Genomic DNA, 18,398 nt, shown 5'->3' with positions numbered 1-18,398 from the left:
TACACTGGATCTTTTTACAATTCTTGTAGCCATGCAAAACCAATTAGAACTTTTCTAAAATACTAGTTGAAAAATGATTGCTCCACGTTGGGTCCCTGGATGAAAAAGTTGTGTGCTTTTCAGATCCAAAGCTCTCAATGACTTCAGAAGTAGTGGCATAGCTAGAGTAAACATCACCCGGAGCGGTCTGCTTAAATGTCACCCCTCCTTTGCTGTCATCCAGACTGCCACCCTTAGATACGACACTTATATATATATATATATATATATATATATATATATATAAACCACTTAATCCTTTTTCCAATCATTTTTCACGGTTAAAAGAAAATGGAATGAGTGTCATCAAATAATGTCAAATGATTTCAAATATTAAAACTACAAAAAATACAGGGTTCAGAGTTTTCAATAAACATCGGCAAAAAATATTCTTCAGTTACTAATTTTAAAAAGATATAAGAGTTTCTAATATTTTAGAAAAGACTAAAAACTTTAAAACTTTGCATAATATAAGATAAATAGATCCTATTTTCAGACTATTTTCGCACCTTAGCCTGGTTGAAAAATTTTGTTAGGGTGACATTGTATCACCACTCTTTTGCTGTCACCCGGAGCGGACTGCGCCCCCCGCATCCCTGTAGCTATGCCACTGTTTAGAAAAAGATCTCTGATGAAACATTTCGATATACTAAGCAGGTTTATGAAACAAACTAATATAATGGATATATTATTTTATTGCTAATATTCAGATTGAAACCACTAATTTTATGCATCTATTGTACTGTAAGAAGAATTACGGACAGACAAATAAGACACGCAAAATGTTAATATTTATTTACATACATGCATGGAGTATTGTTGTCATATTTGGGCTGGTGCATCTGCTACTAGTCGCTCGCTCCTAGACAAGGTCCAAAAGAGAGTCTCCAACCTGATAGGTCCTGAACTGTCATCTAAACTTCAGCCTCTGTCCCACTGACGAAATGTTGCATCCCTCTGTCTGTTCTACAAGTACTTTAATGGTGAATGCTCTGACGAACTGCTAGCACTTGTGCCCCCACGACGACAAACCCAACAAGTAGCTAAATCCCACCACTACATAGTAGAGATCCCTAGATGTAAGAGAGCTTTCTACTTCAGTAGTTTCTTCCCCAGAACCGCTAGACTTTGGAATTCCATTCCGAGTCCTTGTTGCCCCAACTGACTGTACTGACATGCAGAAGTTCAAGTGTAATGTGAACAGACATCTTGCTGCCCAACTCCCTACATAGTACCCCAGTAGCTTATGTCCCTGATAGTAGCCCCCTACACCAAAGTGGCAATGGGCTTTGTTTGGGGTGAAAATGTAATAATAAAGATACAAAAGCTGATTTGAAAAAGATTTTGGATTATATTTGTTTGAACTATACAATGGAAATGTGTAAACATCCAACTGAATCAGTTTGCAAAAGTGTAACAGAGTATAGCGGCTGTGTGCAAAGTGATGTCACGGTAAAGAAAAAGGCTATAAAAAGAACATGTGCACAAACCGACGGTGACGTTCAAGTGAACAAGGATCAGAGAGAAGGAGCACGATAACATTAAAGAAGACGATCACATTAAAGACGTGGTGACGTCACAGCCATAGCAAGAAGTCATGCATGGCGTACGAATGAGGAATAAACGTCTTTTCTTAAAGGATGAAACCAGAGTTGAAGTTCTTTCGTATTCTTTTGCCTCCTTTGCAACTGAGCCTACAACATGTTGGGTCTACATGTGTCAACATGTACTACGTTACAAAAGGACCTCATATAATCTACTTTCATTCTAACCATCTATATATATAAAAACAAAAATGTGTGTTAGTGTGTGTGCGTGTGTGCATCTTTGTGTATGTCTGCCAAAGGTTTTTTTCGCCTGGCTTCTCAGTCGGCTCACTCTTTCTTAAAACTTTTTATATGCTGTCTAAATCATAATATCTACGACTTAAGAATGGGGGTCGCGGCTATCTTTAATTTACCCAACTTTTACGCGCTATTTTCGAGATATTTTTCGATCGCTGTGTCTTTGTTACGCTTTTCAGTATAAAAAAAGCAAATGATGGGGCGGGGGAAACATCACGTGACTTAACTTTCTCGCACCTGTCAATTTCACTGTATAAACCTTAAATTTAGACAGCTTCCACTTCCTCTCCTCTCGTGACCGAGATGGTTTTTCCCCCTTTCATTTCCACCTTCATGTCAAGGCTTTGGGTTCGAGCCTACCTTCCTACTAAAACTTCTTTTCTTTTACGCCTCCAAACATCCAGCCAACGTTTTTTTTTAAACAGGGTTGTTTTGATCTACTCCCACTCCCCAACACAAACACCCGAGCAACGCCGGGTACCCCCGCTAGTCTCTCTCTCTCTCTCTCTCTCTTTCTATATATATATATATATATATATATATATATATAAAAGCGAAAATGTGTGTATGTATGTATGTTCGCTTTTTGTGTATGTCTGTAAAAGGCCTTTTTTGCTGGACTTCTCGGTCAGCTCATTCCTTCTTAAAACTTTTTATATCACGTCTAAATGATAATATCTAAGAGTTACGAACGGGGGTCGCGTGTGTATTTAATTTGCCTGACTTTCACGCGCTATTTTTTTCCAGATTTTTAAATCACCGCGTGTATCTTTCACTTTTCAGTATAAAAATGCAAAACTGGATTCGAATTGGCAGTTCCAGTTGGTCTCTGGAAAGTGATGTAAACGTTTGGTCAATGTCGACTTTTTAGTGTCATATCAAACAATTGCTTTCGTCTGGACACTCCCCTAATAAACAGGGAGCTGGTTTTCCCCAAAGTTGGGTAAAAACAAACAAACTGAGTTATTGACCTCATTAAAAACTGTCCTGCAGAAAATGTTAACTGCTGACTAGCTATTGTTTACGTCGTCATAACGCTCCCAGAAAATGTTAACTCCACGATTTCCACTTGACCTCATTAAGTCATTAGGTACGGGCACCTGTCAATTCTCTTCCTACTTAAATAAATTCAAACGTCTTCAGTAACTCTTTCTTATTGGCCGATTGGTTAACGTGTCATGTTTTTTTCACATTTTATTTTCCAACTTCACCTCAGGGCTTCGGGTTCGATCCTATCTACATACCAAAACTTTTTACCCCCCCCCCCCCCATGTTTCTCACCCGGGCAATGCCGAGTACCCCTGCTAGTCTATAATATAAATCTCACCTGTCTGTTTAATGTATGTATGCATGTATGTTTGTATGTCTCACAAAAACTTTCGACAAAGGAGACGGATTTTTACAAGATCGGTATCATTTTGAAGCTCGACCCTTCGGATGACAAATATCGAACAATTGGCCAAAAACATTAATTCCTTCACCCTCAACTGCAGGGAGGGGTCGCTTTTTTCGCCGATATTTTTGAAAGTCCTCTCCTCTTTTCGATTGTCTAGCCTTAATTTAAACCTACATCACTTCCGGTTTGGCAAAGAGCATAACAGCTAACGCATCACGTTTTTTTTTCTGTTTCTTTTCCTCCTTTGCAGCACGGGTTCAAGCCTGCCTACCTACTACCACTGTTTTTTTTTTTTGGCGCTTGCCTACTACAACTTTTTTTACTTTATTTTTTTTTTTGCTCAACACACACCTCCAAACACCCGGGCAATAACGGGCAACCAGGCTAGTATTCTAATAAAACATCCTAGCAATATTTATCATGGCTTACATATTAAAGCAAAATCAATTCAAATCTTGTCTGAAACTTGACAAATCTGTTACAAAGTTTTATAGGATTCTTTGTTAAAATCTTCAGTATCAACAGAGGTGGATTTTAGTTTGAGTTGAATGCCTATTCAACATGACCAATATTCAAATTGACCAATCAAAAGAATGAAAAATCTAATATATAAACGGTTATATATCTGTCTGTCTGTCTCCATATTTTCAAACTCTATCTCCTCCGAAACTAAAAGTTGCAGAGCGGCACTAGAGACCTCAAATGAATGGATTTTTTACGGACCATTCTTTTGTGGGTCTTTAGCCAGTTAAAACTGATAAAAAATGGGTCAAAATTGAAAAAAATCATTAAACATTTTGTATGTTTATCTTAGTTTATTTTTAATTTTTAATTGGTTTATATACGTGTCACGTTGGTACGTTACCAGTTTTGAATGCTACAGTTTTGGTTTCGATTCTAGCTGATGCCATTCAAATATTTTTTTTTTACTTTTGAAATTACAGCTCTATAATAATATATACGAAATCTGGACAAATTAAAATATCATATTTTATCGTATTTTACACCCGGGCAAAGCCGCCCCCCCCCTGCTAATATAAAAAATAAATAAAGGAAAAACAAAAATATGAACAGGTGAAAAATTCAACATGGTATGTAACTAGTGTAGCTTTTAAAGTCTAAACCATAAACTTTGAGATAAAAGAAAAATCATAAGATCTTTTAAGATTTGAATTATCCTAATCTGGGAAAAAGAAATTTAAAGAATGAATGAAAAGTAGATAACTTTACGACATTCAATTCGATTATAATGATAAAACAAATTTTATGAATAAGAAAGTTGTATTAAAAAATGATTTCGCTCTAAGATATTTAAAATATGTACAGTTAAAAATTTGAAGAAGATGACACATTGTCTTATTGAATTTACTTATCTTGCTTGTTGCATCATTTTGTTTTACATGAAACCAGAGAAAGACTTTAAAATAGGAAAAAATTTTGAGAAAAATATTTCCTTTTTAACTTTTACTAGAAGCGTGTTGGTATGTGTGTGTATAGGGGGATAGGGTCAGTATATCTGTCTATAATTATGTTAAATGTGAGTAAGTATCTTAGATTTTCGCATGAATTGTGTGTTATTAAAGAATATATAGGAAAATAGGCTTAGGGAAATAAACTTTATTCAACTTTCATTTAACATAACAGCATAACAAGTATTAATTGTCGCAAAATAAAGACAAAATGAACTTGAATGCATGCATTAAATATGAGTTGGACTGATTTGAGACTTTTGAAATTAATTTTTTAAAATGCGATGATCATTGGTCTGTCACACTTAAGTTCAAAATAGCATTTTCATCAATAATTAAATGTTAAGAATATTTTGTCCAAATAGTTGGTAAATTTACGCGAAAGAGAAAAATACTGAAAATTAATAAGTCAATGGGAGTGGGCTCCCTTCCCGATAAAAATGAATTTAACAACCGACGTGTCTGCGAGAGCCGCCTAAAAAGAGATAAAAGTCCAATATTTTTGTAAACAATAAAGTAGGGAACCATACACAAAGGGGATAACACACAGGAGCAGTCAGGTGAGAAGTCAGCCTGCTTTTGCTGTTGAAGCTAACAAACACTCATCTTTATGACCACTACCAACAAAAAGAAACAAGGAATAAGTACTCTTTACGAACATTTTCCTTCTTTTACTTCGTCTATTTTAACGCCTAACTTTATACTATTTTAAAAGCTGCCGACACATAAAAATTAACCTTTTGTAGCATGCACATTCAATCTATTCTTCTGTTGATGATAAAAGTTATTCAAACCTTAAATGTTCATAGTTTGTTTTGTGTTAAATGGAGTTCTATTTGACGCTTTTCTTATGTTGGTGATACACACAAACCAAGTTATAAATCTTTGGCTCCCTATATGTATTGTATCACTGTATTTGTGTGGTATTCACTCTGGGCAGATTGGACTCGCTTCCTTTTTTTCTCACATATGAATTAAGAAGGAAGTTACTAGGAGATATTGAATTCAAGTGATTCCCATAAGCAGCATGTTCCAGTTAAGGGAGATAATTTTGACATTAGTTTTTGCAGGGAAGTGTCATTGCCCTCCCACGTACAGTGTCTATTATTCCCAAATGATCACTAGAATGATTTAAAGAACCAGTGTATCACGTGATTATACTATATATTATGCTTTCTATGGGCCAACATAAGACTATAACAAAAGTATCATTGACATTCCACGATACTAACTGATTCTCATACCTAAATATGCCACAAGACACTGTTATCAATAGCAAGTTCAGAATTACTAAAATAAGTCATGAAAATGGAATAATGATAAAATAATAACGTAAGAAATATAACAGCAACAACCTTATTTCCTATAGCAAGCACACATTTATAATATTTTCAAATGAGTTGTAAGCTTGCTTTAAACATTATTTGAATACATTTCAATAATACATGAATTTCAACAAAGTATATTCCGGAAATAAGTTTGTAAACTTATTAAGTTTGTAAACTTATTTCCGGAATGTGCTTTGTTGAAATAGGGGAGGGGGGATTATATATGTGAGTAAATAAAGTGCATGTTTTAATTTCCTCTTTAATTATCTACATGAAAAATCATAAAACATTTTCCCATATCTTAAAATATTTTTGTATACATAGTATATGTTCATAGTAGAAAAAAATGGTTTAACGAAAGAAAAGAATTCGTGATGTTGAGAAAATAAGCGCCATATTTTCAGTTCATATTAAAAAGAAATTTTTGTAAATAAAAAAAAATCATCAAACATATTGTAATAACTTTTATTCATCCATTTTGTTATTCATCATTTTTTGAAAAACAAGTTTTATTAGTACAAATTAAGCACATTTTAAAGTAATAAAAAAAGTAATAAAAAAGGTAGATCAAGTTAGTTTTCTATTTGACATAAAATTTGATTTGCTTCAACATAAATCCCTTACTTTACAAAGAGTGGAACGATAAAATTGTCGCTCTAGAAAAGGCGACATGATTTCATTCCCATTTGATGAAGATCGGTTTTCTTTTTTTTTTTGTTGTCCAGTTGTGTACAAATCCCAAGAGCGATAGGAGCCTTCTATCATGTTTAAAAATGACACAATATTCAACAAGCAAGATCAGAGATGCACCGCTGTTCAACATGCTCTCTACCGATCCAAGTTATGGCAACAGGACCATTGCTAGCACCTTCAAAATGCAAATCTGGACGGTGTAGCTGTGCTAAACAAGTCAATCTGGAAGTTCAATCTGGGCTAAACTTCATTTAGCACAGCTAAATGAAGTTTCTCGCCACAGTTATGGTCTTTAGTGTGGTTTCAAGTGAGGGCCACATCATGCCACCTCACATCAAAGTCGGCTTGAAAGTCAACACCAAAGTGTACCTGGATGTGTTGAAGAGTGTGGTGATCCTCTGGTGCAATCAGGTGGCCGCTGGCAGACCCTGAATGTGGCAGCAAGACTTGGTGAGGCCCATAAATCCAAAGAGACTTGGTTTCAGAAGGGGTGCTACAACTTTGTACACTTCTCTCACTGTACCCCCTCCTCTCCCCACATGAACCCACTGGACTACTTCGTTTGGTCATACGTCAAGAACATCACCAACATGACCTCTCACAATATCAAAGATCAAAGCCAGCCTGATCGCCGCCATCTGCCGAGTATTCGCCGAGCTCATGCTGGCACTTGTGGAAAAGGCATGCTGCCAGTTCTGCACCCGTTTTCAGACGGTGATTGAGGCTGAAGGCGGCTATATCGAATAGATGTCAGTTTTAGAATAAAGCTGTAGTGTTGTTTTCATTAGGGCGACAAATCTATCGTTACACCCTGTATTATACTTAGATAGCAAATCAAACCACCACTAAAAATTCAATGGTAAGCTTAGAAAAATATTTTTATATAGAAATTTAGTGTTTACTTAATATAATAATGACCCCCCCCCCTTCCCCAACAAAAAAAAATGTTATTAGCAACAATTTTAGGGCGTGATAAAGAAATGTATTGTAAAATATCAACTTTAAGGATATTATTTTGTATATTTACTTCATACCCACCTTTTTTTTTTAACTTATAATTTAAATATTTAGTGTTTAATCGATAATAGCCAGAATTTCTTTAAAAAGAAAACTGAATAACAAAACTTTTACGGTTGAAAATGTGTCATATATGTCAGTATTTTAAACATTTTTTTTTTTATAAGAACAGGAGTATCAAAAGGTTGGCAGTTATATTCTTTATTAAGACTGTGAGAGATAGAATGACAGACTAGTGAGGCAGCAAAGAATGAGATAATGCAAGGGAAAAATGATCCGAACGCATAAGATGCTTCCTTACAAGAAAAAAAAAAAAAAAAAAGAAAGAAAAAAGAAAAAGTAGGAAAATTTCTCTGCAGATTGACTAGAAAGCGATTGAAGTTATGTCATTTCGAATCAAGTCACTGAATTTTGTACATCACAGTGCCAGTCGATAACAAAATGTTTCTTGCCTTTTTTTTTTTTTTGATTCAAAAAGTGCTGAATATAAAAAGCCAAACTGATTAAACTCAATCAACCAATAAAAAAAAAGATTGTGACAAATATCATCATAAATAAGGTTAATAAAATAAATTGTCTGGCACCACAGAAAACGGTCATGAAAGGTGAAGGAGGATGAAAAGACTGAGGTGGGAGAGCACTAAGCAGACCTCCACTGGAAAGGTGTGGGGACACTGAACCCTTGGGGAAGCATATTGTCACTCAAAACTCTAGAGAAAACAAACGGTTGTTGCCAGTGAGAAATCCATGGTAAACGGCAGTTCTGGGGAGACTTGTTGTAATTCAAACTCCAGAGGGACATCACTTGTTATTGTGAGTGAGCAATCATTGATGATGACTTGTGTGAGAACTCCTAACGAGTAAATAATACTAATAATAGTAAATAATACTAATAATAGGAAATAATACTAATAATAGGAAATAATAGGAAATAATTGTAAAGATTATTATGAAAATATTCATGATATATAAGCAACTTTTGCAATTATGGCAAAAGTGTCCAATAAATGCCAGCAGATGTTTAACCGAATATGAAGATGATGATGATGGTGGTGATAATGGATTAATAATTGTTCTTAAGAATTAATAAATCTTGGCCTTCAAGCCAGGATCAGAGTGTAGTATCTGTTCTTCAGATGCTACACTACACTTTTTTGGTCTCGGTTAATGGAAGAGAAATCTTCGATGACTGCCACATTTTTTAAATTTTTTTGTTACTGATTGGAGTGCGCCCTTTTTGGCGAGCTGGTTTTCCCCCCACATTAAAAACCGACCTCATGTCTAACTCTGCCCTCGTGGGGAGGCAAGTAAACAAAAAAATAATAATAATAATAAAAATAGAAACTAATGTTCAATCAGAGATTTCATATACTTTTTAAAAAATCTATAAATTATTGTCATAAAAGAAAATGAATTCTTAATGTAATCGTAACAGGAACTTTTTAAAAGGAAAAATCCAAGGGGGGTTTTCAAAAGTTTTCAGCCTGACTAATTACTCAGACCAGTGATTCTCAACTGCTTTGCCAAAATATTGTCATCAATACGTGTGTGCGTGCGTGCGTATGTGAGTTACCAGTGGGACATCATTAGTGTTTGAATAACTGAATAAATATTAAATTCTTTTTTCTTTCAAATAATGCTGCTAATGATTGATGACTAAAATAAAAATTAAAAAAAAATAATAATAATTTTCTTCTCATCTTAATATTAATATTTGTAAACACCTTTGGGGGGAAAAAAAAACTTTAGTTAAATAGATGAGATTTTTGAACATGAAGAGTTAATTTTTTTTTTTTTCAAACGTACGGTAAACAGACTTCCAGTAATGTTGTTAATTAAAAATTGGAAAGACTTTCACTAAATTTCATGAATGCTTTATTTTTATTTTCGTAACACGTTTAACCATTATGAAGTTATTAAAACGGTTTATCAATTTATACAATGCATTAAAATATATACCAGTAATCAAATATATGCTGCTATCAACTTTGATGAGACTTCCTGGACGTGATCAGGTGATAACTTTCCTTTAAACTAATGAGTCATCAAGGTCAAAAGCCTCTCGAGGATGAAGAAGCGGGCGAAGGATATTATGAGAGAAGCAAAAACGATGGATGGAATGAAATCACTGAGTATTTATAAGGACGATTTATGACAAATATTTGTTGACATTGGATTTGAAGATGACCATGTTGTAATCCTCACGGAAGCCCTTGATAAGGAATTCTATTCAGAGAAATTATACCTGACGCTATGCACACGGTAGAAGACGAGTTCTTGTTGTAAATGTTTTACAAGAAGGAGTCAAAGCAGCTTCCATGCAAATAAGAATAGAGTAGAGGAAAAAAAAACAAAAAAAACTAGCAATGCCTCTTTTGTATTGGAAAGGAACTTACAGAACAGAAGAGACCATGTCCCAACCACTAGATTTTAAAATCGATTTTACACATAAAAGAGTACTCTGAGGGACACCTCTCCAGGTGTGGCAGCAATAGCCGATCTTATGACTTTAAAATATATTAAGACTATTTAAAAAGACCACCAGAGTTTACTGGAGTAATCAGTTGGTACGATTGTCAATTAAAATTTAACTACTGCTAAACTTTAAATAAACAGTACAAGTTTCGTATTATTTGGATTCATCGAACTACTGTTCTCATCTTGAGTATGATTTTCACAACGTTTTGGTCGATGTAACCTCCGACTTTCTTCGAATGTATCTTGTCGAACTCCGGAATGTTTTTGTTGAACTCTGGAATTTGGACAGAATTTCGAACGGAACCCTTTATTTAGTTCATGGGGGTAGCATGCTCTTGTTTTGTTAGCCATGACTGGATAGAGGTCCTAAGTAATTCACAATTGTATTTTTCGGTTGCTCACACTGAGGATTGAACCTTCACCCTTTAATAGATTTTTCCAAGTATTCTAACCACTGCGCCACGAGTCCTCGCGGAAGTAAATAAAGGATTCCGTTCAAAATTCCGTCCAAATTCCTGAATTCAACAGGAGCATTCTCGAGTTCAACAAGATACATATAAAGAAGGTTGGAGGTTACATAAATCGAAACGTTGTGAAAATCACACTCAAGGTGAGAACAGTAGTCCGAAGAATTAAAATAATAATATAAATAACCAATCTTCATCTCAAAAATTCAGAAACGTCAGTACAAGTTTCTTTTGAATTATTATTGAGTAGCTTTATCCAAAAATGTATACGTTCAAAGAAAATACAATAAACAAACAAACAAACAAACAAAAGTCAGAATTACATACCTACTCAGCAAATAAACAGTGCAAACTCAAAGGGATTTTATGTCCTTCACCCTCGTAAATATGATAACTATTTATTATAAATCAACATTAGTTTTTTTTAAAAATCACCCCATATCATAACCTATCCAATTTTAATAAAACTTTCAATATTATTCAATATACTAGTGTACACTCTCCATCAAAGATGACTGGAAAAACATATTCTTTGCCAGTGTTCACACTAATATTAATATGAAATTATAGAATTACTTTAGTAATTTATTTTTTCATGTATAAACTATTATTATCATTTCTGATGAGCTGAAGACCCCCCCACCAAAAAAAAAAACAAAAACAAAAAAAAAACTAGTTTATTTTTGATTTAACATGGAGGATTTTTTGACGAATTCAGTTCGCCAGCAGAGGTTACTTTTTACTTTTTCGCTTCCCTTTACCACTTGAAATTGTTTTCGTCCAGAAGTAAAAAAAAAAAAAAGGCACGTGTTTTACTTGGTAACTCTTATATTAAATATAAACAAATATATACAGGTAGGTCTTTTTTATGGAGTATAGGATTACCCGTTTTCAAGTTTTCAAATTTAATATCGTCTTTTTGAAAAAAGTTTGATTTATTAAAATTTAGGCCATGTACTGTTTTTTTTATAGTCTTCTTCTTATTTATTTATTTATTTATTTTATTTAAAAAAATTTTTCCTGTATACTTTTTTCAGCAATATTTTATGCAAAGAAACAAAAATAAAATTCAGGAGACCCCCCCCCGCCCCAACCAAAGCGTTGTTGAAACATTCCTATCAGACTCCCATCATAACCTTCCCACTGTAGTTTCATTGGATACAACTTTTAATTAGACTCCCTTTCAGCCTTTCTGACATTAAAATGTAGCATTTAAAAACATTATCACAGTTTACTGAACTCAAAAAATTTAACCTTAACATAAGCAATTCAAGAATTTTTTTTTTTTTCATTTGAAACAAACTTGAATTGCTGAGGATCTTAACGAAAAATAAATACGTTCAAAGAAAACACATTGAAACCAAAAAGCAATAGTCTCAATTACATTTTAAGCATTCAAAGATAAAATTCTGGATTGATTATAAAGTAAATATTAACTTACTTGAGTAGCTAATTCCATTCGAAACTGTTAGGTGCTGCCTTCCAGCAGTATATCGTAATACTGTTGCAGCTTCCAAAATATCAATCACCCTCTGTGTGATCTGGAGTGTCAGAAGGATGCTGATGATAAGAGGGAAAGAAAAGAAAGGAAAAAAAAAAAGAAAATAATCCTTGACAATGGTTTCTTCACATGTATGATGAAACACACAAAGTTTTTTTTAATTGCTCCGGTAAATCAAAGGAGGGGTCATATTAAAGCTGCTTAAATCCATGTAACAGCGCACGTTTGGTAAGAGTATGGATCACTGAAAGTTTTTTTGTTTTTTTTTTCTGCCTAACTTCTCTCAATTGCTCTCATGCTAAATAAAGAACAGAACAATAAAAGAAAGATGATTATGAGGGATTGTGAATAGGTTATGAGATAAAGCTAACTTAGGAAATTAAATTTCTGAGCTTATTTTTTCCCCCCCTTATTTTTTTTTTTTTTTGGAGGGAGAGTAGTGGGTAGGATGGGGATCAGAGCAAAAGAATTTGTACACAGTCAACAACTTCTTCACATGGCAATGAACATTCAAGAGTGCAGCCTTTCGCACAATGCAAGATCAAGGTCACGGTTGGGTTCTAAAAGAATCAATATAATCTATGACTTATGTACGAGTTTGGGATGGCAAAGAACTTAATATCTGGAAGATGATAGTCTTTATAAATCAATAAACTCAGAGACCTCCCCCCTCCTAAGGATCCATCATCATCATCATCATCATCAATTTAATGGTTTGTTTTGTTTCTTATTTAATCATTACACAAATATTTCATTTAATCAAATCATTTCATCCTTCTTTTCATAAAAGAAAAGGAAGAAAAAAAATCTGGCTCCTAAAGATTTTCTTTCATCACGAATTTCCTATCTTTTTGAACACAAATTAAGAGAAAATTACGTGAATTAAAATCGGTTATTTTTGTCAACTAGGTATTTTGGAAGTAGTTTCCAAAAGTTATCACAAAAATTATTTTTTGGTTAACTAACTTGTTTTCATTGTTTTTTTTTTGGGGGGGGTGAGAGTTAATTAACTTGTTTTGTTTTGGTTAACTAATTTGTTTTAGAGACAATTGTTTTTGTTTTTTTTTGGTTGACTTACTTTAGAGACCATTGGCTTTTTTTTGGGGGGGGGGGAGGTAAATAACTTGTTTTAGAGACCATTGTTTTTTTTTTGGGGGGACGAGGTTCAACTAACTTGTTTTAGAGACCATTGTTTTATTTTTATTTTTTGGTTAACTCACTTGTTTTAGAGACCATTGTTTTTTGGTTAACTCAATTGTTTTTGTTTTTTTGTTAACTACCTTGTTTTAGAGACCATTTTTTTGGTTAATCAACTTGTTTTAGAAACCATTGTTTTTTGGGGGGAAGGGGGTTAACTCACTTGTTTTAGAGACCATTTTATTTTTTTGGTTAACTAACTTGTTTTAAAGACCATTGTTTTTGTTTTTTGTTAACTCAATTGTTTTAGAGATCATTGTTATCTCCCAATTAATCTGAAACTGAACTTTTTGGAGTGTTACTTTTTCTGAATGAATAAAGTTAGGTAGCACATTTTTGAATTAATAAAATTCGGTGGTACATTTTTAAGGAGATTAAATTTAAGAAAACAACCGAGCAGAAAGAAAGAATAAAACAAATATAAAGTAGTATATAGAGAAAGCAAGAAAAAAGAAAGAGAGTAAAAAAAAGGAAAGAAAGATTGTGTAATATCTTAAGTGGAGAAAACTGACAACAGTCACAGAATTTAATGCATAAAAATTCAAGGAAAATATTTTTAGGACACTTCTCAAAAAGGAAAACATCAAAATTATTAAAATATTAATATAATCAAATCATTTCAAAATTATTCTTTTCATAAAAAAATAGAAAATCCGGCCTCTATAGATTTCTCCAAGTATCAACATTATATCTGCTTGGAGCAGAAATTCAGGCAAAAATTATAGAAATTAAAATCGGGTTCTTCATAATTTTTTTTTTTATTAAGTTGTTTTGAACTAATTCCTTTGAAAACACTTAAAACGAAGGAAAATTTTAAAATCATTTTCAATAAACCAACTTTTTTAGAGACTTTTGTTTCCCCTCAGTTGATTTAATTGAAATTGAACTTTTTGGTTGCTTTATGGTTGTGTTTTATTGTATGTCGGTTTTTGTTGGGTTATTTGATACCGGCACCTTTTTTTTTTTTTTTTTTTTTAGAGGATTATTGTCGAATCAATAAGGTTAGGCCACTCAGTTTTTAAAGAAAGGAAATTCAAGAAAGAAAAGTGCAAGTATTACATAAAAGAGAGCTAGGATAATATCATAAATGGAGAAATTGAATGTAGCTGACAGCAGTCATACAATTTGATGTGAAAGTATCTTCTGTCTTTTTATTTATTTGTATAAATATGGTCTTTAAAATGGAAAACATCACAGAACATATGAAATATCAATAACTACTTTCCTTTGCTTTCTCTAAAGACAATGCCAATCTAAATGTTGCATTTGACAATAGATGAAGTTATTTTGTCAAAACCATATTTTCCTTTCATATTATTTGGATTTTTCAAACAACTGTTCTCATCTTAGTACCATTTTCACAACGTTTTGGTCGATGTTACCTCCGAACTTCTTCAGGTGTATCTTGTTGAATACATGGAATGTTTCTGTCAAACTCGGGAATCTGCACATAATTTCAAACAGAATATTTTATTTACTTCACAGGGGTACCATGCTCAGTGTGAGTAACTGAAAAATGCAATTGCGAATTGCTTAGGACCTCTAACCAGTCATGACTGACAGAACAAGAGCATGCTACCCCCGTAAAGTAAATAAAGGTTTCCGGACGAAATTCTGTGCAGATTCTCAAGTTCGGTAGATAGATTCCTGAGTTCGACAAGATACACATGAAGAAGGTCAGAGGTTACATCGACCGAAACGTTGTGAAAATGACACTCAAGATGAGAACAGTAGTTTGAAGAGAACAAATGATACGAATAACCACTCAGCATCTAAAAAAATTCAGAAGCGTATTTTCCACATATAGATTTAGTTTATCAACAAACCATAAGCAACCAGTATTTTATCATTTTTGTCTCAATTTTTGGAATGAACATTTACTTTTATTTACATTGTATTTCTTTGGACTATTGTCTTATTGACATTGATATTTCTACTAGCAGGGCTACCAGGCACTACCTGTCATTGAATGAGGAATCCTATATCCTTTTGCACATGGCATAAAACAAAACATTTATTTTTTTATTTATTTTTTTTTTTTTAAGCTTGCTTTTTTCACATGTTATAATATTCAGTTTTTAGAGTCAGGCCAAAGAATGAACAAAGCCCTGATTTGGTAGAGGAGCTGTAAGAAAAGGAACTTAATCGAAATAGATTTCATTAAATTTATAGTCTTTAACACTCCCTTACCCCACTTGAGGAACACCTGGCATTTCTTGGGAATCAATGAGGATCCCTGTGCACTCCAGCTCCAAGCCCTGAACGCCTTAATAGCATTTCTATTCTAATTTTTTAATTTTATAATTTTAAGGGTTCTTAAGACATGAAGTGGATCCGTTGATGGCGACCTGCTGCTAGCTGGCAGCACAAGCAAAACGGTAACAGACAAGTTGGAAGTTATGCACATAATCTGAGCCTGAAACATGAAGACGAAAATAATTTCAGTCATAAATAAAGCAAAATGTCACATTTGCCCCTTGACCTGGCAAGTGATTAATTTTTTTTTTTAACTTTTTTTTCACATAGGAATCACCACTTATCAAGGCTAAGAGGCCACTCGAGGATAAGGGTTAAAGAGTGTACAATAGTCAATGGGACAATATCATAGTAATCGTTAGTAGTGCAAATTTGGTAAATTGGATTACTTAAGGGGAACGGCTCATCAACAACATGTTTACATTCGACTTGAAGATGACCATATTATAATCAAGTGGAAAGCAGGCAAACGGAAGAGAGTTTCACAGGTGTGCAGTTCAAAGAAAGAAGCTTTTTTCATGGAATGTACGTTTAGGTTTGGGCACAGATGAAGAGTGGGGGAAATTATTGACAGTGTTTTTAGCTAGACGAGTGTTTCTTGTGAAAGTTTGGTTTGGAAGTTAATTTCTTAAAGCTGTCTAATAACACGTGCTAGTCTGAACAGAGCTGAAAGGGAGAAACAGAGGAAATGTCAAGGTCTTATGTATGATATGAAAAGAAACTGTAGTCTTAGGGAGATATAAATCATACCAGTTATTATAGGTGGCACAATGCTTATGAAGAACCTGAAATCTTACCTAATTAATATTCCTGGTGAACTAAGTGCAAAAGAGATTCAGACAATTGCACTTGAAACGGAACTTTTTATTTAATCCGTTAGGGTAGCTTACTTAAGACTTTTACCCAATCATTGCTGATGGAACGAGAGCAATCTATTCACCATAAATTAAATAAAAAGTTCTGTTTGAAATCCCATACTAACTTTCGAGTTCTATATAAAGATTCCCAAATTTGACAAAATGCATATGGTGAAAGTCGGAGGTTACATTGGCAGAAACGTTGTGAGTATAACAGTCAACATTAAGGGAACAACGAGGATACTAAAAAAAGCTGGGCAATATTGGCAGCTAGTTTGGCTGCCCCATACCCAACGTTACAATCTTCAAAGAAAGAAAATTAAAAAAAAAAAAAATGTTAAAGCGAATATAATGCTGGAGAGTAAATCTGATGAACTGAAAATTTGACTTTTATTTTTGTAAGTCATAAAACTCAAGCATAGTGTGACATACACAACCATGTGGGTTTGACATTTATTCATTTTTAATACTAAATTTATATATATACTAGCTGTACCCTGCCATGCATTGCTGTGGCTCAATTTGGTGTAATGAAATATTCTGATAAAAAGAAAAAATGCATGTTTCTTATATTCTGAGTACAGCAATCCACTCCAAAAAGTTAAAAAAATAAAAAAAAAAAAGGCGAAAACGAAAAAAAAAATGGTACTCTTGCAGAATTGGATCCAGATCCTTGGGAGTTACCGTCAATCATGGCTTGGGCTCGACCAACATTCAGTGGATTAAACCGAATGTTGCTAAAATGTTGAAACGCTAAATAGAGTGATCCATGCTGAAATAATAACATTATTATTTAAAAAGCCATTCTTAACATGGGGAGGGGAGGGTGTTTTGTACCTAATCTGCACTTTAATCTTACAATTGAATAAAAAAACATATCATAAAACTTTTGTGAGAAATTCCATAACCAACGCCATTTGTTTGCCCGCCTAACATGATTTGCTAGACGGTCTTTGATTGGTTCAATTTGAATGCGCCAGTTTGGCGCTAATTTTGTATTACATGTGCGTTATTTTTCAGTCTGACGATGAACACGGAACAGTAAAGGACTCACACAGTGGTGCTCTGTCATAGAGTGCCAGGATTTTACCTTCATGGACACCATGCAGTGGGTGGACGAAGGAAATTTCTCTAAATAGAGAGACAACATAATTGCTGAACTTACTTTACCCTATGAGGATATTATACAGTGTTCGGCTTGATATATTTGATCATGGGAAATTATTCCTATTTCTTCCAGAGACCACAGGGTCCTAAAATATGCCATATTGGGCGACAACATTCCCGCCGTGTTCAACCATGTACAACATGGATCCTTCTAAAAGGAAACCTGAACTTACATTCCCACCGAATCATAACTAAAGGCTCCATTGCGTATGGATAGCAAATTCAGCCACTATTTTTGCAAAGGACTTATTGTAAACCAAGAACTTTCATTTACTAATACATCTTGAATAAAATTTGAGTTAAAGGTATGGCTTTGTTTGTGAAGTTTCATTTGCTATCTGCAGGGAGAAAATTGGGTGTGTAGGGAAGAAATTTCTTACATCCCATTTTTTTTTTTTGCAAAAAAATACTTTTGCGTCTCCATTAACATCAATATATTACAACATCAATATATTACATATGAAAGAGTCCGCTGTGGAATTTCCACAGGTCCTGCTAGTCGCTTATAATTCGTGTAAGCACTCTTAAGATGTCAGATATTTCATCATCATTTTTTTTGTTTTTAAATTATAACATTATTCCCATTATTCCTATTATTAAATACGCTAATGCTTTGGAACTTTTTTTTAGATGAGGCTTGGAAACTTGCTGTTCTCGCCTTGAATGTTATACTCACAACGTTTCTGCCA

The 18,398-nt window shown here is 33.7% G+C and overlaps 1 protein-coding gene across 1 annotated transcript in view; it reads right to left on the bottom strand.

Annotated features, from left to right (window-relative positions):
* LOC145242857 (protocadherin Fat 4-like) overlaps positions 1 to 18,398 on the bottom strand; it is a 154,864-nt gene that overhangs the window by 75,125 nt on the left and 61,341 nt on the right. Inside the window, exon 6 of the mRNA XM_080105972.1 lies at positions 12,173 to 12,291. Coding sequence (XP_079962098.1) covers positions 12,173 to 12,291 — 119 coding nt within the window. The remainder of the gene's footprint in view (positions 1 to 12,172; positions 12,292 to 18,398) is intronic.

Source organism: Euprymna scolopes, chromosome 21, assembly GCF_053919585.1.
Source record: "Euprymna scolopes isolate OS-2025 chromosome 21, ASM5391958v1, whole genome shotgun sequence".
In the NCBI taxonomy this organism is placed as follows: domain Eukaryota; kingdom Metazoa; phylum Mollusca; class Cephalopoda; order Sepiida; family Sepiolidae; genus Euprymna; species Euprymna scolopes.
Note: the sequence above shows the minus strand (reverse complement) of the source record. Positions and strands in the feature narration are given on the sequence as shown.